This window comes from Vipera berus (genome assembly GCF_964194415.1).
Source record: "Vipera berus genome assembly, chromosome: 4".
NCBI classification, from domain to species: Eukaryota; Metazoa; Chordata; class Lepidosauria; order Squamata; family Viperidae; genus Vipera; species Vipera berus.
Window position 1 is genome coordinate 85,744,227 of NC_138206.1, and position 27,319 is coordinate 85,771,545.

Sequence of the window (27,319 nt, forward strand, 5' to 3'; positions counted from 1 at the left end):
TCCAACTCTGAGCAAACATGAGAGATTTTGTCAGGAAACTGTTGAGCATGAAACCCATCAGGATGTCAGTCACAAAGAGGGATGTTGGAGGGCTTATTCTGCTAATGCAATACAACAGAGAAATGTAGATATTTTGCTGTTGCACAGGTCTTCATTTGGACAAATCCACTCTCTGTTTTCCACCACACACATTCTAGGCCACATCTCCTAGGTATTAAGGGTTTTTTTAATGAGCAAAAAAGACATAATGTGAAATGGATGCATTATATTAATGGAAAAACTGCTATTTCAAGGAAGAAAATGGGCAAGTCATGTTGGTATATCTATGCATCAGTATTATAAAGTCTGTTCCATTCAGAGAAGTCTCTCTTTGCAGCAGGTGCTTGTTGCAAAGCTAAAATGATAAATGTGATGGGGTCTATACAAACAACTAATAATAAGATGTGATCATCACTCATAGACAATCTTTCCCCAATACAAAATAAATAAAAGAAATGTGGAAATCTGTTTCTAAAAAGATCATAGAAGTTCAGCATTTACTATTTAGAAGACAATTGCTTCAATTAAAAACTATACAAACTTGTTGGTTCCAGATGATATAAAACAATCACATATTTGCAGGTGTGTTCATATAGGGTGCAGTAGTTCTGTGCTAAATGAAGATGACCATACATACTTAATTCTTTTTCTTTTCTTCTGGTTTTCCAGCTTCGTCTGGTACATCTAATGAAGCGCCATTTCCAGACTTCTTCACTTTGGTCTCAACTTCTACAAGTCTCTGCTTGAGTTTAGACTGTGAGGTGGTGTACTCTGCTAAAAGTCTAGCAAACCTTGTCTGAAGAGTATCCAGAGCTGTTTCAAGTTTATCTATTTTCTCTACCAAGTCTTTTGGGTCAGCTCCTGCTTTAGCTACCTCCTCATCAATCAAGTTATCTTTCAACAAAATTTGCCGTCCTTTTTCTTCCAGTGCCTTTTTGGCCTCAGGATATTCAGTGAGAGCTTCCATCAGGTCATCCTTGGACAAACAGAACAGATCAGAGTAACCTATGCTTCTGATATTGGCAGTTCTCCTGTTGCCAGCTTTGCTGCCTTTGATGTTTAAGATGCTGATTTCTCCAAAGTAACTGCCATCACTTAGAACCACAAACTGTGTCACCCCATCATCTGCCACAACAGCCAGTTTTCCTTCTTTAATAATATACATCTCTCTTCCAATATCACCTTTTTTGCATATATAGTCTCCAGGACTGAAAACAGTAGGTTTTAATTTCAACACCAACTCAATCAGGAGTCCAGCTTCACAATCTTGGAAGATCCGCACTTTCCTTAGTGTATCCATATGGACATTTATGGCAATCTCAGCTTTCAGCTTATCAGGGAGGTATCTCAGGACTTTTGTTTCTTCTACTGTTTTCTTATTGGTCCACAGATAATCAAACCATTTAATCACTCTTGCTTCCAAATCTTTAGTGACCTTTCGAAATTGCAAGTATTGCTTTATGGAATCAACCTTGGCCTGGAACTCTGTCCTAGAGGCATTCATGTTAGAAATCATAGAGCCTACATTGCCCACAATGGTAGCAAAGATAAGCACACCCACCAAAAAGTCCATGACCACAAATAGATACTCTTCATCTTTCACTGGAGGTGGAGTTTCTCCAATGGTTGTCAATGTCAGCGTGGACCAATATAAGCTGTAAATATACTTTCTGGACAACCGTCCATATTCAGGATGGGAGATATTGGGATAAACCCAGGAGTCGGTTCCAAATCCAATTAGTTTGGAAATGGCAAAATATATACATGCATTCCAGTGAATAATGATGAGAATGTATAAGACAAGGTTCCCAATACGAAATATATTTGGATAGTTTGTTCTTGTTTCTGTACGATCAAAAAATTCAAATAGGCGGGGAAGTCTCAGTAACCGGTTAAATCGCAACTCAGGATAGTTCATTCCAAAGTGTAAAAATCCCAGATCAGTTGGAAAAAGGGACAACAGGTCCAACTTGAACTGCAAAGTTGATTTATAATATTGTTTTAATTTCTTCTCATCTTTAACTAGTAGTCCTTGTTCAAGGAAACCTTAAAGTATAATAAAGAAAAAAGGTAAGAAATGTCTGGACTAGAAATGCCTAAACCATAAAGCTTCCCATATTAATTTGTAAGTGCAAAATATGTTGCAGTGACCTATCATTTCATCTCCTCTTAGGTACCCTCCTCTTTTACACACTTACACACTGAAAAGAGCAGAAAGGGCTTTGCTTTCCCAAGGACATCATCTAAGAAAGCAAACTCCTTTTTTTGTTTCAAATTAAAACATACATTAGCCCTGTTTAGGACATGCATTATTGTTGGCTTTTGCTGTCAGTTGTACCACTATGTTGAACTGTTTCAATTCATGTAAAAGCTTCTATTTTTCCATTTTTAGTACATTATTAATTTAATCTTTATTTTATGACTTGCCAAGAAAGTTTTGGCTATTGGGAGGAACAGACAGCAATCTTCCAATCAATCTAAAATCTCTCCTCTTTTAAAAATACTTTCCTAATAATAGGTTTGTTTGCTCTAGCCCCAAAATACACAAACTTTATTATCTGGAGGGTGACCCCAGGCAATTATTTGGTGTGTCAAGACTGCTCTTTAAATTGGAACTATAAACTTTGTGAAGAATAGAGTTCAAGAGTTTTAAGGGGTGAAAAGCCTTAAATTTATACAACACTTAAAATTACCCATTTTGCCCTTTGAATCCCCATTCCATAAAATAGAGAGGGGGCAAATTAGGGAACAAAATCATAGGGATGCTATGATGTGTTTTGTAGAAATGGTTTAGCACAGGACTTTCCAACCAGTGGTACGCGTACCACTTGTACATCAGCACATGGCAGATGGTATGCAGCCCTGCCTAGCCAAGTGTAGTGGGGGAGGGAACAAGCCAGTGCAGGCAAGGACTTACTGTGAGAGAGTGCTCCGGAGCTGCAGAGTGGTTGGGGTGAGGCAAAGGCCCCAGGCTCACTTCCAGCTCTCCCCCCCATGAGAAAGGAGGAAGAGGGTGGCAGACACAGGAGAAGCTATAAAAGGAGGCAGTTTGGGTGGGAGAGGGAGAGAGATAAAAAGAAGCAGCCTTGGGAAGAAGTGGAGTCAGCTCTAGCTGCACCGAAGGGAAAGAAGAAGGAGGAAAGTGGAGAGGAGAGGAGATCAAGCAGGCCGGCCATGAGCCAATCTACAACTTCTGTGGCAGCCACCTGTGCTGGCAGCAACAAAGAGGCAAGAAATGCAGTGGGGGAAGGGTTGCCCTCCATGAGGAATGAAGAAAGGCAGCAATGAAGAAAGGCAGCATCAGCTGGACATGAGGCATGGAGGGAGGGAGGGAGATGGAGGGTGGAAGGATTCTTATGTCCTTTTCTGACTTTGAAGTTCTGGGATTTGTGCAATTTGGGCTTTGAGTTCTTAAGGAGTGTTTGACAATTTCTATTTGGCTGATGGCTGATGTCTGGTGTTAGCTTTTATTGTTAGCTGCAAGGGATTTTGAAGTATTTTTCTCCTGAGTGGATTTTTCCTGTAGCATTCCTTTACTTATGAATGGAGCCATTTGGGGAGGCTGCCTTAGCCAGCAGCCAGTACTTACTACATTTTTTTTTCTTCCTTAAGTGCCGGCTGTCAGCTCTTTAACTTTCCTTTCTAGCCAGTAGTTAATTCTTAAAGGGGAATGCACCTTTTTAAGCTAGTTCCCTAAATGGTTTGTCTTTTCTGCTCTGGAGGCTTTTCCTTATTTGATGAATATATGGAAGAGGGAAAATATGGGGAGGGTGTCAAATTCTTCCTTCAGAAGGAGATGGGAATGAGAAAGAGGGAGACATGGAAGGAGGGAGGGAGGGAAGGAAGTCCCGCCTTAGCACTTGGCCACCAGCAGCTCTGCCATTGACTTTGCTTGTCAAAAGGTTGCAAAAGGGGACCACATGACCTTGGGACACTGTGACCATCATAAATATGAATCAGTTGCCAAGCATCCAAATATAAATCACATGACCCTGGGCATGCTGCAATGGTCATAAGTGTGAAAAATGGTAATAAGTCATTTCAGTGCAATTGCAACCTTGAACAGGGTTTTGTTTGTTTTTTTGGTCATCAAGTTTTTGACACCTTGCTAGGTGGTACTCAAATATTGCCATATCCTAGAAGTGGTACAATCGGTGAAAAGGTTGAAAAACCCTAGTTTAGCATGTAAGCAAGATTTCTGAACTAAATAATATTTAAATATTATGCATCCCAAAGAGAGCTTGAATCTCAAAAATAGCGCCCATGCTCTCCTCACAGAACTGGGTTAGATTTTATTAAAGAGCAAGGAAAGCAAGGAATTTTTTTAAAAATGAATGCAGAAAATTTATGCAAAAACAATGAAGGCAAGAATTAAAGTGATTGGGGAAATAGCATTTTACCAGCACTGCAAGTAACCAAAGAGCTAGAAATGGGACATCATATTTGCAAACAGATTTTAGAGAAAGGGAAAATGTCTTTGGGGAAAAAGAGGGTTGTATCAAAAAGTCAAAATGTCACTATTGAACTCTGCTGCTTGTGCATGGGACAAATGTGGGACTTTGAATTAACTTGCAATCACCATCCTGATTATTTTGACATCATGCTGCATGGACAGCCAGGCAAGTCCCATATATGCTCCGTAGGAGACCCTGTTCTTTGGATACACCAAGGGATGCAGGGGGAGGGGTACTGATGCAAATGGGGAGAAATGGGGAAGTAGAGTGGGAGAAGGAGAGAAAAGGAAAGGGGGAATTGAAAAGCCAGCCTCAATAGAGAGATGAGGTGGGGGAATAGAGAAAGAATTAATAATAGATAAGAAGTGAGAGTGGATCAGAGAAAGAAGGGCTAGTCTGTGCTTTAATTCCTGATTCTTGAGGACAAAGGATTGATAATGCTTCCAGGAGTTCATGAAGAATGGAGAAGCTGCAAAACTAATTTCTCCTCTTTCTGATCTGCTTGAAAAACAAAGCTTTAGGCTGTGCCGCCCAATATGGGTTGTTTGAGGGACTTCCAAGTCATTTCTTTCTCAGAAGCAAGTTCACAAATGTTTCTCAGCTTTGATTGCCTTAAAATATACCATCCTCTTCCTCTTAAAATGTTAATCACTAAAGCAGCCTTTCAATCTATTGTATACAATAGATTCAACTACATGGTCTATCTCCCTACAACAGAGGTTTTATCCTCTGCCCCTATTGGCATTCAGCTTGGACAAAAGGTTACATTTGTAGGGGGGGAGAGTAAGGAAAAGAAAATTACTCATAAGCAGTGCTTTTTTGTAAAAGAAAAAGGTGCCGGAACTCACACGTCATACAACCCGCCTTGCCTACCCGACAAGGTTCCATCCAAAAAAGGTGCCGGAACTCCGTTCTGAGCGTTCTATGAGAAAAAAAGCCCTGCTCATAAGCACTGCCTTGTAGTAACCATTTCTCCAATATCTACCATGTTATGGAGGCTTTTGCTCCTGTATAATCCTACAGTATGCAGTATTGGAATTTTGGAGGTGAGAGGCTCTCAGGTCAAGCTAAATGAGAGGAGGATTTCTAATAAACCTGGTGACTTCACTCCATGTGGTCAATGTTCTTAAGAAATTAATTGATGTGTATAGCCCCCTGGTAGACAATTGCTCACCTGTCCTAAATTTGACAAATGTGTCCATGAGGTAGATAATATCAGAAGAATAATCCAAGAACAGCCAAAGTGCAAGATGATTCATCTGAAGCTCATCAAAGCAGGCCCTAGATAAACCAGATGATCTGGTTAGAGTTAGAATTGTAACAAATAAATACGATACAATAGTCACATGTTTCTTACAAGTAATAGGCAAATTTGGAGGATTGGAGCACATCTAGAATTTTTAGAACATGATGTGATTGGACATTTTCACAACATGATTTGCCTAGTTAGAAAAAAACTTTTGTGATGGATGTGTTGTGATTCAGGGTCAGCCTGTGGGTTCGGCAGTTGGGTCGGATGACTCAGAGGAGGAGGGGGGTGTTGAAGAGCTTGCTGAGGGGGTTGAAGATCTTGCTGATGAGAGCCCTCAGCTAGGCCCCTCTGTCACGACAGAGACCCAGCTGTGTGAGCCTGACAGCGTGGATGAAGATGACCCACAGTTGGCCCTGTTCAAGGACGCCCGACGTAGGAGGCAGTCAATCAGGAGTAAACAGAGGAAGGCAATGGGGCACCTTGGAAGGAGGCAGAGAGAAGCCACGCCCTGAAATGTATAAAAGGGGAATGCGTGGGAGGGCTGGTTTGCTGAAGGCAACCGCTTGATTAGTTCCTGTTTCATAGCTCCTGTTTCATGGTTGGTGTCTTGTTTTGCTCTGTTTTATGTTAATAAATTTGGCAGGCTTAATTCCAGCCTCTTGCCGTTTGTAAAGGGGTTGTCCCTGCCTTTTCTGCAGGGCCGGTAGCAGGCTGGTACAGAACAGGATGTAACCAAACACAAAACGTTTGCTTACCAAAGAACAACTGGTGACATAGTTCCATGTCTATCCATTTAGCTGCTGAACTATTCCCTATCATTCTCTATTTGCTGGTGCACACTTCCAAACAATTTACTGGAATGCATCTCCCCACAATTAATGGCTCTTAATAACACGCCTCCAAGCCAATAGCTGATTTTGCAGCAGATCAACCTCTCATTTACTTACAGTATTTATAAATAAAACACTCTTTTAAAAAACAATAAAGCCTAGCAGGACTGAAAACTAAGTAAGCACCAAGTCCTGTAACCACAAAATAATTGGCTTCAGTGCCTTCACCTGACAATGTCTTTGTTCATATTTTTTATTGAAAATATCAGTTTGCAAACCCCAAAGGTGCTTTTTTCTAAAGGCAACTGGACTTTCTTTGTTTTTGCTTGAAGATGTTTCACTCCTCATCCAAGAAGCTCCAGAACTGAAGAAGTTTCTTGGATGAAAAGCAAAACATCTTCAAGCAACAACCAAGTCCAGTCACCCTTTGAAAAAGCACATTTGGGACAACCATGACTTGGATGACTGAGAATCTCCAGTTTGCAAAGGTTTGGCATTGCCAACAAGATGGCCACTTTTTTTAAAAAAAGCAAGCTGCTATTTCTCTCTCTTTTTATTTATGAATGTATTTGCTGATTTACTTCCAAATGACTCTGGGTGGCACTTACTTACTTACTCATTCATATTTGTTTGTTTGTTTGTTTGTTTGTATTTGCATGGCTGCCCCTCATCACAGTGACTCTGAATGAATACTGCACTCCTGTTGCTGAATGAAAAGACCAATGTAGAGTTAGCCCATAAGGAATGTAGCCATTCCTAGTTGACAAATGAGTCCACCAGGTGGCGCCTACAGGCTGCTACAAACATGGTATTTTCTGATTCACTCTGTATGGATCAAGAGTTTAATAGATGCGTATAATTGAAGAAGGAATCCAAACCATTATCTTGTTGTGCTCAGAATGAATAGTTAGCTAGACAGAGATTCATATATTATTTGGTTGGTTTGCTAAGTATGCTGTATGAATCTGACTGTTGGGTTTTTGCAGTTCTTAGTTTCTTGCTTAGTTTGTGAGAATTGAGTCAATTCAGCTAAACACGGTGAAAACAAACAACAGAGCTCTTTGTGTGAATCTAATCAAAGACTGTCTTTATCTGATTACTGAACTATTAAATAATCATTAAAGTAGCCTATCTTTAGTGCACCTCAGTCACATCCTCTTGTTCCAGTTCTATATCATGTAGGTTTTAGTGAGAAATGTTATGGTCTCAGAAGGTCCACAGTATCTCTTTCAAACTATTTTTAAAGCATACACAACTTTACTTTTTAAACTGCTGCAGTATTTTTTACTTACATGATTGTTGAAAAAGGAGCTAATGCAAATAAATATTTTGTGAAAGACAAACAGACACATTACATTTCAGAACCAGAAGCAATTGCAGAGGGGTGGAGACTCAAGATGCTGGTGGCAATTGTACAACTGAAGCTCCTTCTCTTTTCATGTGAATCATATACATAACACATGTAAATAACTGCAGAGCTTTGATTTCTAGCCACAATATTGACTTTTTTAATCACCCCCACCCTCAGATGCCAGTGACAAAAGTACTAGTAACCGAACAGGGATGCATTAAGAATCATCCTTACCTACATACCAATAGACACCAGTTATAGAATACTGGTGCTGCAATGATTCCCAACCACCTATAATACAGGTTGCTTGAAGGATCTACTACAAAGATTTCTTTCTTTTCCCTGGAAATGAAAAAAGGAAGTTTAGGGGCTCATGAAGAACTCTAATCAAAGAAATATTTTATATGCCAATAAAGGAGAACATTTGTAGCTCAGGGTTGAAGAGAGGTCCTTGGTGCTCTCTGACGTTGGTTGTTTTCTTTTAACATATTTCATTACTCAAACTAGGTAACATCATCATCACTAGCGCTGATGATGTTGCTTAGTTTGGGTAATGAAACGGCGACAAGAAAACAACCAAAGTAGGAGAGCACCAAGGACCCCTCAAATATTTTATGTTTGATAATGTTTGCTTTTAAGACTAAAAAGATGTCTGCAGCTAGGAAAGAAATGCTTTATGGCTGGTATTGGCCATTCAATCAATAAACATTCTTAAACTGAAAGTGGCAAATTTATCTTTTCAATCACTAGAACAAGTGCTTCAATAATATGTGTAACAGCCTTGAATTCCAATTGACTGAGTCCTCACCCATCCATCCATCTAACATGGTTGATCTCCTGTTCTGTCTAGGCCCATGATCTACCCAAATACCCTGTTTCCATGATTTTACCATCCCAGGTAAAAAGCTATGATTAGGGCAAGTACCAATGGTCTGATGACCAGAATCACTCTGACTTGAGGAGAGACTTCTCAATTAATTTACTATTTACTATTCTGTCATGTTCCCTATAAAACGTTTTACACACACAAGAGGCAAACTTTAATAAATAAATCCTGTTTTGATGCTCTTTCGACTCGAGAACTATTCATTCATTCATTCATTCATTCATTCATTCATTCACTTATCAATCATATTTTCACCCACTGCAATCTCTCAGACTCTTGGCAGCTTGTAGTAATTAAGAGTAAGCAAAGGATGAAGCAATGAAAATCAGACCATCGCCAGTAAGAGGTAGTGTCAGAATCCATTTATATCATATTCATAAATTTATGTTTAAAACATTATTCCATGGATTCTGCCATCTCCCGAGGAGGAAGGAACAAATGTGGATTCAGCCTGCCTTAGGCATTTCAAAGATTCAGAGAAGTCTTTTGAACTGGGGGAACAAAAGGGGGGGTTAAGATAGGAGGCAACTGGCTTGTGTCTCCTTTTGAAGGAAGAGCAATAACCATAAAATCCAAAGTTCCTTTTCCCATGAAAGGGATGACACGAGGTAAATGATGGGGGGCTGCCCAAATGGGGTTAGGGAAGGGGGGTTGAACAGGGAACTCTTTATAAGGTTTCAATTTGTAGAACAATATTAGATCCTGTCTTGTATTCCCACAGCCAAGCATGTCATAGTAAAGATTTCTTTTTGGACTAGAATTGGCTCCAAGAGTTTTGTCTTCCTAAGACGTGGTTTGGGGTGGGTCCTGACAGTAGACAGGATCTGCACTAAAAGTCAACCTGGAAGGGAGAAACCTTACCGGGGGATTTTGCAATAAACATAATGTCTGATGACGAAGCAAGAGAGGAGGGAAGCCCCATGGAGAAGGAGTCTTCCTCCCAGCCGAATTCCCAGAAACAGTGGGAAGCTGAAGCATCATATTCCTCCTGGGAGGAAACGGTGGAGCAGCATGACCGAAAACCCTGGTGGTCGATGGGCGTTGGAAGGAAAAGTGAGTGGGAAAAGGCTTCGGGAGAAGTGACCCTGAGATGGAGCGACCACCAACCGGAATGGAGGCAAGAGATGGAGAGCTCCCTGCACACCAGTGAGGAAGAACGGATTCTGGAAAAAGCTATTGACCTGATGAAAGCAACCCTTAGCTCACTAAGGGAGGAGAGAGCTGGAAACTGCAACCTATGCAACGCCTGGGGCCGCAACTGGAGAGGTAACAGAGGGGATCCAGTACCTGAAACCCCGGGGCCGTCCAATGGAACAGGAGTCGCTGACTCAGTGGTGCCCACCCACCCCCAGACCCACAGACGGGGATCAAGATGAGGAGCGATACCCTCCATGGCGCAGACAATGCTCCAGTCAAAGATTCCCGCCCCTGGAAGCAAAGTTCAAGGGGGAGCCATCACAACTGGGATTTTTCCTAACCCAAGTCCTCAGCTACATGGAAGAATACGGACGGGATATCCCCAGTGACAAAACCCGCATTTGAATTGTGCAATCCGCCCTGGATGGGACAGCTGCAGACTGGGTGGTGAACCTGCATGACTCCAACGCCCCAGAACTCAACGACTTCAACCGATTCATGTCATCCTTGAGGCGGTGGTTCAAGGACCCCTTGGCTGACCGGAAGGCCTGGGAGAGAATCAAAACGGTGAGGCAGGGCAGGCGAACAGTGGCCGAATATACCCAAGAATTCTGAGCCATCGCCAGCAAGCTGAACTGGCCAGAAGACATCCTCCTTAGCCACTTCAAAGACAGTCTAAACTACGACCTGTATGACGCTTGCCTGCCTCGAGGAGACCCCTACCATCTCGATGACTGGTATGTCCTGGCGAAAGAAGTGGAAATAGACCCATTGAAGAGACAACGCAGAGGAAAATCATGGGGCCGCCTGCCACTCGAGCAAACACGGGAGGGGGAAAACCCACCGGCCACGGCTAAAAAGTCAAAGGGATGTTTCAATTGCGGGAGAGAGGGCCACCGTGCTGCAGAGTATTGTTCGAAAGCCCCCCCATGCAAAACAGAGGCATCATCTTCCGAAAAGCTGGGGAAGCCCCAAGGCAACCCAAAAGAATCTTCCATGAAGGGGACAGAGGCTGTAGAGCCCTCAACTCCCGCCAAGAACTGGGATTGGACTTCGGCCTACACCGCAGGGGCGATGGACACCTCGGAAGACAGCTCAGAGGGAGAACCATTGGTAAGTGGACCCCTTCCACCCATACTTAAGACAGTGACTATATTAGCTTCCTCTATGCCTATAGCCTTCGAAATAAATGCTCTGATAGAATCTGGCTGCATCCGCTGCCTCATCAGCCCAACGCTGGTGGAGAGATTGAGTATCTCAGTGAGGAGACTAAAACAACCAATCTCCTTTAGTCAATTAGATGGATCAATAGCAGGGGGGGACCAGCTACCCTAGCCACTCTACCAATTCACCTGTCCCTGGGGTCTCATGAGGAAGACATAACGTTTATAGTGGCCCCAGGCATGGAATGCCCAATGATTTTGGGACTGGAATGGCTGAAGAAATGGAACCCCGGGATAAACTGGAGGACAGCAGAACTCAACTTCCCAAAAGGGGAGCAGGGAAATCATGGGGGGCTGACCAAATGGGGTTAGGTGAGGGGGGTTGAACAGGGAACTCTTTATAAGGTTTCAATTTGTAGAACATTAGATCCTGTCTTGTATTCCCACAGCCAAGCATGTCATAGTAAAGATTTCTTTTTGGACTAGAATTGGCTCCAGTTCCTAAGACATGGTTTGGGGTGGGTCCTGACAGGTAGATGAAAACTAAAAAAAAGCATAAAAAGATAAAATTATAAGCATAAAATAAATTAAACAATCTTGAGAGTCCTATGACTCATAATAAGCCTTCAACAATTTCCAGGAAGATAAATCTATCTGCACCAGCCTGCTTTTGACTGGGGGGAGGGGGTGATTCCATAGTAGCACAGGCAGTGTCACCAAAAAGCAGAGCAGTTGCAGATCTCAGCAGTACCAGTATCAAAGAAAGGAGGATCAGTAGCAGCTTCTCTCAGGATACAAAATTCAGGCAGGTCAGTTCCCATGGGAGGAGGGAGTCCTGCAAGTGTTTCAGTGCCAAGCCAGGTAAGGCTTTCTAGGTAGTCCTCGACTTACAACCACAACTGAGCTCCAAATTTCTGTTGCTAAGTGAGACAGTTGTTAAGAGAGTTTTGGTCCATTTTATGATCTTTCTTGTCAGTACCGTTAGGTCAGACATGTCAAACTCATGACGTCACGTGATGTCACGCAACGTATCAGCACTGTTTTGCCATTGCCGGTAATGGGGTGGGTGCAGCTTCCATGTGATGCATCCGGCCTGCAGGCCGGCAGTTTGACACCCCTGTGTTAGGTGAATCACTGCAGTTGTTAAATTAGTAACATGGTTGTTAAGTGAATCTGGCTTCCCCATTGATTTTGTTTGTCAGAAGGTTGCAAAAGATGATCCCCAGGATACTACAACTGTCATATATATGAACCAGTTCCCAAGCATCTGAATTTTGATCATGTGACTATGGGGGTGCTGCAATGGTCATAAGAGTGAAAAAATGTCATAAGTCACTTTTTTCCGTGTTGTAACTTTGAACGGTCACTAAATGAACTGTTTTAAGTCAAGGATTATCTGTAATGACCAGCACTTGGAATTGCACTTGAAAGCTAAAATGAAGCCATTGTAGGCCCCAAAGTAAAGGTGAGTTACTGCTTTAAGAGTCCTTTGCCCCAGGGAGGATCATATCTAATATGTATACCACTGGTCTCTACCTGGCCATAAAATAGAAAGACTTCAACTGCTTTTTGACAGTCAACAAAATACTTCAGTGGACAAATTGCAACTCTGTCATGCTGGCAGTCAATGTCAGCCTTTTTGTCTTATTTAAATCCTAACAGCCTCTAGAAACCAGGACAAGATGTTGACAAGACCTCCTACTCAGCGTGTTATGATCATGAACAACTGAATATCATCACCATATGTGACACTGCCCACCCCAAGCCAATGAATGATGACTTGTCCCTGCAGTTTCATACACTTATTAAAAGGCAAGAGGGAAGATATTGAACCCTGCAGTCAACTGCTTGCCTATTCATTCCACATGGCCCTACTTACTGGAACCCCACTCCTTTAGGAAGGACTGCCATCATTTCAAAAGATACCTCCATTGTCCAACCTTCACCAGAGGTCCAAAAACGTATTATGATCAGTGATATCAAAAGCCAACAAAAATGGTTCAAGCTATCTCCAGCCAAGTTCCAACAAGACAAATGATAATCACACACACACACACACACACACATACAAACACACACACACTTTTATTATGTAAAATTACTGGACAGATTTAAAATATATAACAGGAATTTTGATTCTGAACATTGTAAGACAGAATTTGAAGCAGAATTATGTACAAATGAATAACTGATAAAATTTATAAACTTTTACTAAAATTAAACAATGAAAGATGTGGGTGAAAGGTTTGAAATTTACATTGTTATAATCTTACAGAGAATTTTTATAAAATGATATTTGTCAGCAGAAAAAAATGTCTAAAATGTATAAAGGAAGAGATGACTTTTACCATGCTTGGTGGACGTGTAAAAAACCCAAAATGTTTTGGATTCATATGAGTGCATTAATTAAGAAGAGTGCTCCCTCACCAGAGTAGCTTAGAGATAGAATGTTAATTAACAAGAACAGCTGGATTCAGGAAAGGCCTGTTAAACAAGCAGAGCGTTACAGCTTCTTTCAAGGCTGCCGGTACTACTACGCTATGAGGCTCTAATTATCTCTCAGACTAGCTTACCTTCACATGCACCCTTACCCCACAAAGGAGCCAGGAGAAGCATGGATCCAGGCTGTAAATGGCTGACAATATCTCAGAGACCATCTTATCCTCTTCTTCAGAGAATTCAGGCTCCGGTAGTCCAGGGTAACATGACAAAGCATTTCCCCAGTCACCATATCACAGTCAAGAACTTGAACAGTCAGGCCCACAAAGTCATGCACCAACTGATCACAGAGGCCAGGCAAGAACAAAAACTCATGGCCCCCTCCCAAAAAGGAAACTGGCCAGCCTAAACAAGGTCACTAGATGACAATCCCCTCCCAAATGCAGTCAGAGAGTAACATCATAACAATTTACCACTCTAATTGCCACAGTATAGGTTCAAACAAGAATTCACAACTACACTTGCTCAGACTCCATTAACTTTTTTCCAGTCATTCCAGATATCTCTTCTGCTCTTTATTTGCCAGAGTTTCAGAGTCTTATTCTGATATCACCCATCTTACTTTACATGGTTATTCAAGAACAGAAATATATGGTCTGTGTCAACCACAAGCCCACAGGTCTGAAGTCCCCTAGGAAGCTTATTCTAACCTGCTGCAATCTCTTCTTAAAATGCCACTAATTTTTTTCCTGGCCACACCCATTTTTGTATAGGTGGCCCTAAGCTAACCACAAGATTGAATATGTTCTGCAGCCCCCCCCCCAAAAAAAATATTGCCCAGCAGTATGAAGGTGGCATGCTTTTGTTGTTGCTTTATGCTTTGGAGGAAAAAGGACAGCACAAATTATATAGAAATGAAATTAATATTGTGAGAGGAGAAAGAGTAGGAGTGAACAACTTTAAAGAGAATGCGTTATATATGATAATATTCATTATATTTAATCATGAACAGACACCTGGGCAAAACTTCACAAAATCTACTCAGTATAGGAAGCCCAAGTGTTAAAACAAGCACTCATGAAGACAAGGATTTTTTTATCAAATCTATGACAACTTTCAAATTTGTATTACTGGCAACCTCTAAGAAGGAAAAGGCTAGGTTGTTACTACAAGGGCCAGTTGTCCATTCCAAGAATTTTTGCTGAATCAGGTTTTCAAAAGCAATGAACAAAGGAACTGCCCTACAATCGTAGCAGCCTACTTACAAAGTGAAAACTAGGAAAGACTAGACAAAATTGTCCATCTTGTATCTGCTCTCTGCTGGTGTTGAAGCAGTTGATACTAAATCTGGCCAAATTAATGAACGTATCAATGAATATACATAAACATGAAAAAATGAGCAAAAATTATAAACTCTCCTGGCCACTGTATGTGTGTATGTGTATCTATCTCTTTGTCTGTCTGTCTCTCTTTCTCTCTGTTTCAGACACACATTCTAGCTTCCCTCACTGGTTCAATTGTTAGTCTTCCCATAATGCTGAAAAAATAAAGACAACTCTAATAACAAGGATAAGCCCCATTACAGAATTATCCAGGACATCACCTTAGTCACATGTTGCCAAACACTTTTGTGTTGAAGATCTGGCTATTTATAGAAAGCATTTGGCTGAGACACTCAAGAAGCCTCATTGTCACAGCTGAATTGTCAAATCTGCTGGACAGCCAGCAGAAATATTCACTCCTTCTGCAAAGCCATAGGAGATGAGAAGCATACAGTTCTTCTCGTAAAATATGTCTAACTCTCATAATATCTAACGCTCATAAAAATATTTAATTCCAGGGGAAAAAATGAAAACATCACATACTCAAACACTAGATAGATAGATAAATAGATAGATAGATAGATAGATAGATAGATAGACAGAAACAGAGAGAGGGGGGGGACGCGGTGGCTCAGTGGGTTAGGATGCTGAGCTTGTCAATCAGAAGGTTGGCAGTTTGGCGGGTCGAATCCTGAGTGCCGTGTAGCAGAGTGAGCGCCTGTTACTCGTCCCAGCTTCTGCCAACCTAGCAGTTCGAAAGCACGTAAAAATGCAAGTAGAAAAATAGGGACCACTACAGTGGGAAGGTAACAGCATTCCGTGTGCCTTTCGCGTCTAGTCATGCCGGCCACATGACCACGGAGACGTCCTCGGACAAGCGCTGGCTCTTTGGCTTTGAAACGGAGATGAGCACCGGCCCCTAGAGTCGGAAACGACTAGCATGCATGTGTGGGGGAACCTTTACCTTTATATATATGTTGATGGCCTTGGGTTAGGCTGAAACAGGAAATAAGATTTGCCCCGTGTTTGGGGCCTAGCAAGGTATTCTAAATACTTAACAAACACTTAACACATATCTCCCTTGCTTCTCAGCTAACAAAGCAAGAAAGAGCCTGTGGCCTAAGGGTTAGAACAATTGCCTAATGTGCAATCAGCCCAGGTTCGAATCTCAGAAGGGTGTGGCTGACTGATGAGAACAAATAAGTTTGAAATAGCTATATCAGTCTCCCTTTAATTCTTTGTTAGCATTCCAAAAAATTTACACAAATATGAGCTGTCACTGTGTGACTACAGCCTGTTGATGGCCTTGGGTCAGGCTGAAACAGGAAATAAGATTTGCCCCATGTTTGGGGCCTAGCAAGGTATTCTAAATACTTAAAAAACACTTAACATATATATATATATATATATATATTCCAAAATATGAATGATAACATGAAATGGGAACTTGCACAATTTAAACTAGAGACTTTCATCCAGACTAAGATTCATTATTTCTCCATTAGTCATAAATTAGCTTAAGAAAGCTGATTTCTGTAATTAATCAACCAGTAATCTTCTGAACAGATCATTAATTATGAAAATTTGTTTGTTTCTTTTTCAGCACTTAACTTAAAAACCAAGAGAATAGAGAGTGATTACTTGGCTGATTTAGGGCAATAGAATATTGCTCCTAGTCTAACAGAATAAGTCAACAGCTAGTATTCAATTCTATGTGTAAATATGGCATGTAAAGAAATGGTTTATATATTGAATATCTTCACTAAACCTAACTCTTCTAGAAACCAGTCTATTCCTTTTTCTGTAGGTTAGCCCCCTTAAAATTATAAATATTTCCACTCAAGCAGCATCCTCTTACTTTTTCTGTTCATCTTTCCCATCCTTCTTTGGTTTAGTTTTGTCGTCTTTGTTTTCTCCCCCTTGAGCCTCAACTGAAGAATCAGATCTTTGGCCATCTCGACGTAAGTGCTTTCTGAACCAGGTTCTCACCGATGAGAAAAACCCTGAGGACCTAAAAGAAAAAAGGGAACAGCAATACAAAGGGCTAAGATTAACAACTTCATCTTGGCCATTTGCAATCTAACAACTGAACCTTGGTCATTTGCTATCTAGTATTAACAACTAGATTGGCTTTCCCAGCCTTGTGACCTCCAAATCTGTCAAGGAGCAATCACCCCAGCCAAGAGCAGAGGTGAATGGTGAAAGTTGAAACAAATCTGTAAACTGGACTGGTGATGCATGTAGAAAGATTTCTACTTGATATATTCATTTGATGCATTGAATGGGCATGTACTAATAGGCAGAAACTTTGCACATTTCAGATAGGACAACAAAAAAGCTTCTGTGACCTCTGATCTTTATCTTAATGCAGAGAAAAATCAGTTCTTCCAGTATGCTTGCATCATTTGGTAATAATCACTTCTTTCAAAAATAACAATAAAAAACTTCCAGTGAGCTTAAATGTCTTAGAAGGAATTCTTTGTCCAAGCTGAACATTTCACTTTTGTCCAAGTAATATTTGGTGTAACGAAAACTTCAGGGCTGATAAGAGGTTACTGTTTCTGTAATTTTCCAAAGAAATGTTATCACTATTGTATTTTAAAGCAGCAAATCTGTACCCAGATATACAGTACTTTCACCACAATACACAAAGTGTTGAGAATATTATGCTCTGTAGGAAGTTAGTGAAGCTTCACCCAGCCACACTTTATTCAGCAATGAGACAAGATTCATTAAGCTTTGATCATTCTCATGATTGTGACTTAACGTCTGTAGTCATAAAATGCTTCAAAAGATTGGTTCTCCAACATCTTAGGACATGCCTCCCACTGGACTTTGATAAACATCAATTTGCCTACAGGGGAAATAGGTCGACAGATGATGCCATAGCTACTGCTTTACACTCTGTAGCAAGTCATCTCGAGAAACCTGGAAGTTATGTCAGGATGCTTTTTGTTGACTACAGCTCGGCTTTCAACACCATTTTGCTGAGCATTCTCATCGAGAAGCTGACTGACTTGAAATTCTCCCCCGCCATCTGCGATTGGATTCAAGACTTTCTTAGGGACCAGTTACAAACAGTGAGGGTCGGGTGTGCTTTGTCCACCTCCCTGAAGCTTTGCACTGGCATGCCACAGGGCTGTGTGCTTAGCCCCTACCTGTACTCTTTGTACACATATGATTGTGTATCATCTGACCCATCCACTGCAATAATCAAGTTCGCAGATGATACAACTGTGGTGGATCTTATTACATGTGGGGATAAGACAGCATACAGGGTGGAGGTACAAAAACTATCCATATGGTGTAGTAACAACAACTTGCACCTAAACATCGGCAAGACGAAAGAGATGGTGTTAGACTTCCAGAGAAAAAAGGAGGAACCTGCCCCACTTTACATCAGGGAGGACTGTGTGGGGAGAGTTTCCTTCTTTAAATTTCTGGGAGTCTACCTCTGTGAAGATCTGACCTGGAAAGTTAACACAACCCAGGTGGCTAGAAAGGCCCAACAGAGGCTTCACTTTCTTAGGGTCTTGCGGAAGAACAGGGTAGAACAACGGCTTATGACCCTCTTTTACCGGTCTACTATAGAGAGTGTCCTCTCGTATGGTATTGTGGTTTGGTATGCTGGTTTGACAGCCGCAGACAGGAAAGTATTACAGAGGGTAGTGAGCACAGCAGAAGACATTGTGAGCTGTCCCCTGACACCACTGGATGACATCACCAGGGCTCGTTGCCTTGGAAGAGTGAGGAAAATTCTCAGGGATGACTCACACCCTGGACGGTATCTCTTTACTCTCCTACCATTGGGTAGGAGATATAGGAGTATAGCCAGCCGTACCAACAGGCTGAAAAACAGCTTTTATCCGTGGGCTGTTAGGCTTTTGAATGGGATATAATCTCTGTGAACTTATGCAGAATTGACTTGGGAGGCCGGTGTGTGGTGTAGTTGGTTCACATGGTGTGGTAGGATGGAGGGTTTGTTGTCACTGTGTGTTGGGGGGAGGGAGCACGGGGGGGGGGAGGCTCAGCTAATCTCAAAGTACACATGTTGTACTTTGACAATAAAGGTTTATTATTATTATCACCTGCTAGAAAGTTTGGTTAATGAGAGTTTGATCATCCTTAATGTCACATATGATTTTCTAGCTCTGATGAAAAGCTAAAGAAAGTTCTCCCAGTAATACAAAAATTATTCTATCACTCTACGTTCTTCAGTTGAGCCAGATAACACACTTCCTTGCTGCAACTCATCATCCATCATACCCACACACTAGACCAGTGTTTCTCAGCCTTGGGAATTGTAAGATACATGGCCTTGATCTCCCAGAATTCCCTAGTCAACACACATATTAAAGTTCCCAAAGGTGAAAAACACTGGTCCAGACTGACTTAATATAAATCAAGATTAACTTATTCTTCAGTTCATCCCTTTCATTAATGGCTTCATGCAGACAAAATTCATTGCATTAACAATGCTCTTATATACCTTTATTTCATTCATTTGCTTCCAAACAAGGCCACTATCCAGACATAGTATAAATGAAGCTGACCTGTTCGTTGTTCCTTCTGTGGATGTGTCCCCTCCTTCTTCCGCCATGGAAATGACACTCTCTAATTTTGAAGATCTATCCTCATCTGGGGAGGGGATCCTTCCGAATCAAGCAAAAAGACATTTAATTAACTTTTCAAAGTGTGCTTGCTTCAAACCTTTCCAATCAGGCACTTATGAAAGAATGTACATTTCTTGATCAATCACTACTGTATTGCTGTCATAATATACACTGAGGGAGGATAGACAATATCTTAACCATTTTTACCCTAGTTCGGTATTTCTCAGCACCTATGAAACCGTTTCCAGTAAAACATTACAATGTTTGTATTTGTCTTATTTTTCACTTGTCCCATTTCAGATGATCACAGTAGAAAAGAACAACAAGGTAGGAAATTCAACAAGAACTAAATACCTCAACAGATGCTATGATCTACTCTAAGGTGCAGGAAGGAAAGGAAATGTTGCTCTTCCAAGTGAAATTTATATCAGACATTTATATAATAAATTAAATATGTTTCAAATATATATTGAAACAAGCATTTCTTTTACCATATTTTCAGTTGTTTCAATTTATCCTCTTCTTAAATCAGATTCACCATCTATAAAACAGTAATGGAGGTTTCTTTCCTTATAGTTTATTGTGAGAGCAAAGTAATGTGGGAATATGGAACAGTTTAACATATAAAGTGTCAAATATTTCCAGCTTTCCCATATTATTTTTTTCTGCCTATTTAGCTTTATATTCTGGTTTCCTCTTATGCATTCCTCAGTCCAAATGATTACATTTCATTTCAGTGATTGAAACGTCATTCAGTGAATTGAAATCTGCTATTATGTGGTACTTTTATAACCCTGTGTGTCATACATATTTAGGACTACACTTGTCCTTTCTATTGAAATAGGATTGGTCAATGGGTGTGTGTAGGGGGAGAGTATGTATTTGAAATGAAAAGCAATCTTTAAGAGCATTTCTACTCAGATTATCTCTTTTCTACCATATACAACTATCTTGTTGACATTTCAAAATTCTGGTAGATTATGAATCTAGGCCTCTAGAAAAGGTTCTTTACTTGGTTATGTCTAGTAGTAGAAGAAGAAAAGCTTAACTAGATAAATGCTAGGCCTTTATTATTTTGTTAACTTCAACAAAAACAACTTTGCTACAATTACACATAAAATTGCACATGCCCACATTAAATGGAAAATAGGTTTACTATATGAAAACATTAGGGTTAATACATTGTTTTCTTCAATGTTGAATCGCTTTGTATGTGGACAAAGCTAATGGTGCATAGAAATGTATGTGTTCCAACTCTGAAACAGTATTCATACAAAGCCCCTTTTCTAAAAACTAAAAATCCACTGAGTTTTTCTTTCTTGAAAAGGAGATAAGATTAGATTCCTTAATGGCTTTCGGTTTTGCACATAGTGCAGCAGTCGAGGGATTGTGGGGCTCTGCACCCCACAGTTCCTGTTAGGGGACCCTAAATGGGCCAGAGGTCTCCCGAAGAGGTGGCAAAGAAGGAAGGAAGTCCAGTGGACCAAGGAGAATCGGTGGTTGACCCAATCAGTCTGGTAAAAGCCTTTGTCAGGGCCCACTTCAAAACCTCATCCCAAGAAAGCAGAACTCATGGAAGCTATTTCTTTCAAAAGGAACTTTTATTAGTAGAAGCTGATAGCAGGCATACTAGACAGGATCTGAGAATTTCCCACACAGATTGATAGGTTAAAGTGTCCCAAGCAAACCCCTCCCCATAGTTCGTCTGGTCAGTTCAAATCGGCCAATCCCCAGGTATTAAGTCCATCATGGGAAATAGGAGATAACTTCAGGCCAGCTCCAGTTGTAGAAGTGATGTTTAGGCGGCTCTTTGCACCTTCTCTTGGGAGCACAGAGATAAAATAGTTGCCCGAGGTTACATTCCTTTCTTTCTTCCCCCTCTGCAAGCTGACATCAAGGGAGAAGAAAGTTCACAGAGAAATAATGCAGGAAAGCAAAGTGTTACATTGTAGCAATACAGGAAGTCAAGGCAATAACCTGAAAGCACTCCCCCCTCCCTCCCAGGAGTATGGCAGAACCCAGGAAGAGAAGAGGATGTGAATTGGGACAGGGGAGAAATAAGAGACAGGGCAAAGAGAAATAAGAAAGCAATATAGATATGGGTTCTGACAGCCTTCCAGAAACCAACAGGAGAAAGGCTAGCCTAACTTCAGAGTCTAGCCCAAGCTACAAGCAACCAAAACCCAAAAGCACTATTGTAAGCTGATTGTAAACAATGTATTTGGACCTGGGTAAGATCATTAATTTTATCTATTCTACTTGTTAACTAATTTCCTGGAAAAAAAGCCCAAGAAGAAAAAAAACCCTCCAAAAGTGAGGAGGGGGACTTTCACTCCGTCCTCCTATAGACAGAAGTTGCAAATTAAATATTTTATGGGGAATAGAAATATTTTGAAATGAAATGAATAAAAGACTTAAATTTGGATAAGTTTGAAATGGGTGAAATCTGTTAAGATTTTCAATTTAAATTATGAAAATAGAAGATAATTGTTTACTTTGAAAACTGAAAATGAACTGGTGCTGACATCTAATGGTGGATGTAAATTACAACAACAGTTGCTCTAATACAGGAATTGGCAAGGCCCAAAAAAAGTCAAACTGTTTTTGTGACCTTCAAAGTTCTAATAATAGAGATCAGCTGTGACAAAAAAAGAAAACACTCTGGGCTATACATAAAATGAGAACTATAAACTTTAGAAAAAAACTGATCTGTTTGGATTACAAACATTTACCTAACTGTGACTCTAAAGCTGTTTGCAGAGAAAGAAAAACCCTAATTTTTGGCTATCATGAAAAATCAGAGATCTGCAGAAAGTATATATCAAGAAAAAACAAATACTTTCCAGGAGGAGATGTATGAGATGTTGGAATTAATTCAAACAACAATGATCTTAAACCATGAGGAAATTAAAAATAACTTTGAAAACATAAATGAATCCATCTCCAAGTTAACTTTGCAACAAAAAAAAACCTCTCAGAAAACAATAATAGAGAGGGAGGAGATAAAGCAGACGAATATAAATTAGAGGAAAGAGATTTAAAGATGGAACTTAATAACACAAGGAAGTATGACTTAACCCAAGTGGGGAAAATGCTCAAGAAATATTGGACATGGAAAAGATAATTTATACTCTATGATTAAAAAATAAATCTGAGAATAAGAAAAAGGATCTGAGAAAATGGATCACAGAGCTGTCAAGAGTACCACAAGAACTGGATAGACAAAATGTGATAAGAGAAACCAAGATAGAAAGTAAGGAAAAGATCTTCAATGAATACGAAGGGGCAAAATCTTTCCACAATGACATTTTACTTGATTTGCCTCTTATATCTACAACAACATCTACAAGACTATGGAAAGACTCTTTTATTCAATGGAATATATTGATTAGGAAAGATGTTTGGCAAAAGAAAAAGGCTAAAGTGAGAATTAACAAATTAGATGATGGGATGTTTCAGAGTAAGACCAGAATTTTTGTTGCTAAACAAGACAGTTGTTAAGCGAGTTGCACCCAGCTTTGTGACATCTTTTCTCACAATTGTTAAGCAAATCATTGCAGTTAATAAGTGAATCCCATGGTTGTTAAGCGAATCCAGCTTCTCCAATTGACTTTGCTTGTTGGAAGTCATCTGGGAAGGTCACAGATGGAGAACAGATGACTTCAAGGTGCTGCAACCATCATAAATGCATGCAGGTTGCCAAGGCACCAAATTTGATCACATGACCATGGGGATATAGTGATAGTTGTAAGCACAAGGTTCTGTCATAAGTCACTTTTTCCAGTGCTATTGTAACTTCAATGAGTCACTAAATGAAAGGTTTTAAGTTGACAACTATCTCTATATAATTGGATATCAACTACCATACTATTGATATACTATTGATAATAGTTAACCCCATGTTCCCAGATAACCTCATCCAGTAGCTTTATATAGATGTTAAATAGTGGCAGGGAGAACTTTGAGCCTTCAGACCCACCTCTACAAACTTGGGTAATCCCAGATATGTCTACCCCATCAAAACTGATTAGAACTAGCCCCAGAAGGAGGAAGAGAATGATCTAACATGATAGCATGATAGCTATATATGTATAGATGCATGTTTAAGTAATACATACTATATAATTGGAAAAAAATGGAACAAAATTAGGATTTTTTTCGAGAGAAGTAGCATCAATCATATTTATTCTGACAGTCAATAAATATTCTTTAAATCCTCACTGTCATCACTTCCAAATGATAGCTTTATTAGTTCTCACATGGCAGCCACAGAGAGCATGAAAAGAGTTAAGTTGATGGCCATTACCATTGCCTTCTGTTTTCATGTACATAAAATACCTTTTCTCTGCATTTACCTCCATGACATTGCTTTTATCTCATGCCCAGTCTATGAATGAGACAAGTTTAATGAAATCAATGTTTTTTCTTTTTTCCCCCAAAGGGCAGCTTCAAGATGTGCCAAATCTGTTAAACATCACCTTTTCATTACTTTGGAAGGAGATCAGAGATTAGCAATGACAGAACAGAGACAATGTAAGGTTAGTAACAATGAAGATGACAAATGTTATGCTGGTATGATTTTCTGCAAGTTCACAGATGAATGGATAGCTTCATAATTTGGTAGGGAAGAAGGGTGTTCTTTAACTATCTAGCTGCTTTTCTGCATAAGGGAAGGCCTGCTAATATTTCTAATTCTTTCCAATAAAACAGTTCCATCAAGTGACTACTTGAAAAGACCACCTTGTTGGAAAACACAATCTCTGGTCTTCTAAATAAAGGAGATAGACAGAAATAAATGGAAACAATCTTCTCAAAGTTAACCTCCTATAATTCCTGTTGATAATAAAAAGGAAAAATGACTGTTGCCTATATATGTAGAAGAAAGACAGAACTTCATGGGGGTTGCTTCTGAGAAAGTAAATAATAATATTGCATTATCAATGACATATTTATGTTTCAGTGGTCGGCAAACTGTATTTATAGATATATGTTTTAAGAATGGATTTTTTTTGCATTCTTTGCCTTCCCATTTCCATAAAATTCTTTAAGGAGTTAAAGAAAAAATATCTATTTACTTATTTATTCATCTATTTAATTATTATAGCCACCCATGTCACTAATGCCTCCTTAAGTAACACCAGCTGCCTGCAATTAGTGCAGGTTCGCATCCCACCAGTCTCAAGGTTTACTCAGCCTTCCATCCTTCTGAGGTAGGTAAAATGAGGACCCAGATTGTTGGGGGCAATAAGCTGACTTTGTAATAATGCCGCTTGGGGGGGGGGCGAAAGCCCTAATAAGCAGGCATATACATAGAATGAAGGCTATTGCTAAGCACATTGATTTGTGCTTAGATTGTAAGCCGCCCTGAGTCTTCGGAGAAGGGCGGGATATAAATGGGATTTAAAAAAAACAAGCGACATTTGGGCAATGAACAATCATGAAACTTTTCATATGATGGTGGTGATGGTGATGGGTTGAATCTGTTACCTCTTAATTCCATTTTCAAGTCTACCAGGGTCATCACTAAAAGTCTTCCGAGAAGACCTATGGGCAGCAGGGTGGGAATGATAAGTGTTAACTTTAGCCATTTTGCTTAATGTATCAGCCACCAAATTATACCTGTGATGCAAGGAAAAAATATTAGAAACTACAGGATAAAATAACATTTTTAAGAAAAAGAGGGGAGAAAGGTTCCCAAGAATCTTTACTTAGAAATCAGTTGTATTTAATTCAAAGATATTTATTGTTCAATTCTATAGAAGTCTTCTCAAAAGTAAATTTTATTGTGTTCAGTGAAACTTCTAAGTAAGTGTAAGTACTTGAAATGGCAACTTCAGCCATGGTATACTGTATTCACATAGTGCAGAACAGGCAGAAACAGATCCTTTAAATCAGGTATGTTCAACCTTGAAAACTTTAAAACTTGTGAACTCCCAGAATTCCCCATCCAGCAATTCTAACAGTTGTCATCCACAGGTCAAAGTTGCCAAGGTTGGACACCCAACGTCAAGTGTTGTTGTGCTGCAAATCTCACAGCTTTGATTTCTGATCATCTTGGATGAGAACTGCATAAATAAGGTGGATAGAATTACATAAGGTAAGGAGTAAATAAAAATTTGTTTCTGTTTTCACAGTATTAGAACTTTGACTATCCAGTGAAGCTGAATAAAGAAAAAGAAGAATTTCAAACAAAATACATCCAATCTGTAATATTTGCATCTGCAACAATCTCCAACTTGAATGGTTTAAAAGATTATTCCAATTTCATGGAGGAAAAAGCTATCATTGATAACTTCACTGCATATTCTTTTTTTTTTTTTTATTGAAAAGTTTTAAAATACAGTTTTCCTTTAAACCCCCCCCTTCCCCCTCCCTCCTCCCCTCCCTACCTCCCCCCTATCCCCCCCCTCCCCCTCTCCCTCCTCCCTCCCCTACCTCCCCCCCCTACTTCCCCTCCTCCCCCCCTCCCCCCCCCCCGACTTCCCAGAGCAAAATACAAGGTATATATCTAAAAAGCAATCATAAACAATCATATACTAACAATTATAAACTCTAAAATCCATCACTCTCTAGCTTATATAGAGTAAACCAATCCTTAATAATACTAAATGTGTATAAAGAACTAAAATAAAAGAAAACTAGCGTCATTCCCATCTATGTTCTTCCACAATTCACTATTTCCTAAACATATTCTCATTTACACATCACAAACACCTATCCCTATTAACCTCTCTAGCCAAAATAGGCTATAATAGATAGTTCTTACACAAATTAACCCACATTAACCCACAAAACTTTCTTCCTCTTCCTCTGTAATAAATTGTCCATTAATTCCAAATTAAAGATTCTATTACCATACATATCATCCCAAAACTCTTAAAAACACAACTACCACTTGACTATCAGTATGTTGTGGAAGTTCCATAGATTTCTACTAGACCTATTTTCTTTTCTTTTTTGAGCGTTTTAAGGCAGCACGCGTCACTCTCTGTTCTCTAGGATCATCCAAAAGAGTTGCATCTTGATCTCCTCCTGTACCATTCTCGTCTATCTGTCCATCTTCATCCTCTTGATGTTCTCCTTCTCCAGATCCCTCTGCAGCTTCCAAAAGTGTTGATGGGGTTACTTTTAAGACATTGTTGTAAAAATCATGCGCTTGCTTCACAGTACCCAAACAGTACCTTTTGCCTTCATACAAGAAGCTCAACCCAGCTGGGATCTCCCATCTGAACCTTATATCCCTTTGCTTGAGCTCTTGCACAAGAAATATAAAGTCCTTCCTTCTCTTTAAAATCTTTGGAGGAATTTCTTTTAGAACCAAAACTTCTTGACCAGCAATCACAACTTTAGTATCATAGGCAGCTTGTATAACTTCATCTCTAATTTCCCTTTTTACAAAATAAACCACCACATCTCTAGGCAACTTTCTCTGTTTAGCAATCCACGAGTTCACACGAAACACTTTGTCCATGCCTTGTTTTATTTCAGATGCTGGATGGTTCAATACCACCTCAAAAGCCTCAGAAACCAGCTGCTTTAAATCTTCCTTAATATTCTCTTTTAGGCCTCTAATTCTAACAGCAAACTGCATCTGATAAAATTGAGCCAGACTCAGTTCGCTATCCATTTTGTCTTTTAAATCTTCAATTTCCAATACTTTTGCTTCTAATATAGCATTCTTTTGAGTCAGTTCTTCCACTTTGTCATCCAGCACCTCCACACATTTAGCTACTTTATGCACTGAGGACAAAATGTCTACCTTTATCTCTCTAAGTTTCTGTTCCATCCTTTCTTCCATTCTCTGCTCCAATTTCTCCAATTTCTCCTCCATCT

General features: G+C 39.9%; 1 protein-coding gene across 1 annotated transcript; it reads right to left on the bottom strand.

Annotated features, from left to right (window-relative positions):
- Positions 1–624: 624 nt before the first annotated feature.
- Positions 625–19,473, bottom strand: CNGA3 (cyclic nucleotide gated channel subunit alpha 3; the record flags this gene model as incomplete). Its single annotated transcript, XM_081326386.1, has 5 exons — positions 625–2,085; positions 5,668–5,774; positions 8,161–8,268; positions 16,732–16,884; positions 19,427–19,473. 5 exons carry the CDS (start codon positions 19,471–19,473, stop codon positions 677–679), a joined length of 1,824 nt encoding a protein of 607 aa, XP_081182512.1. The 3' UTR covers positions 625–676.
- Positions 19,474–27,319: the final 7,846 nt, after the last annotated feature.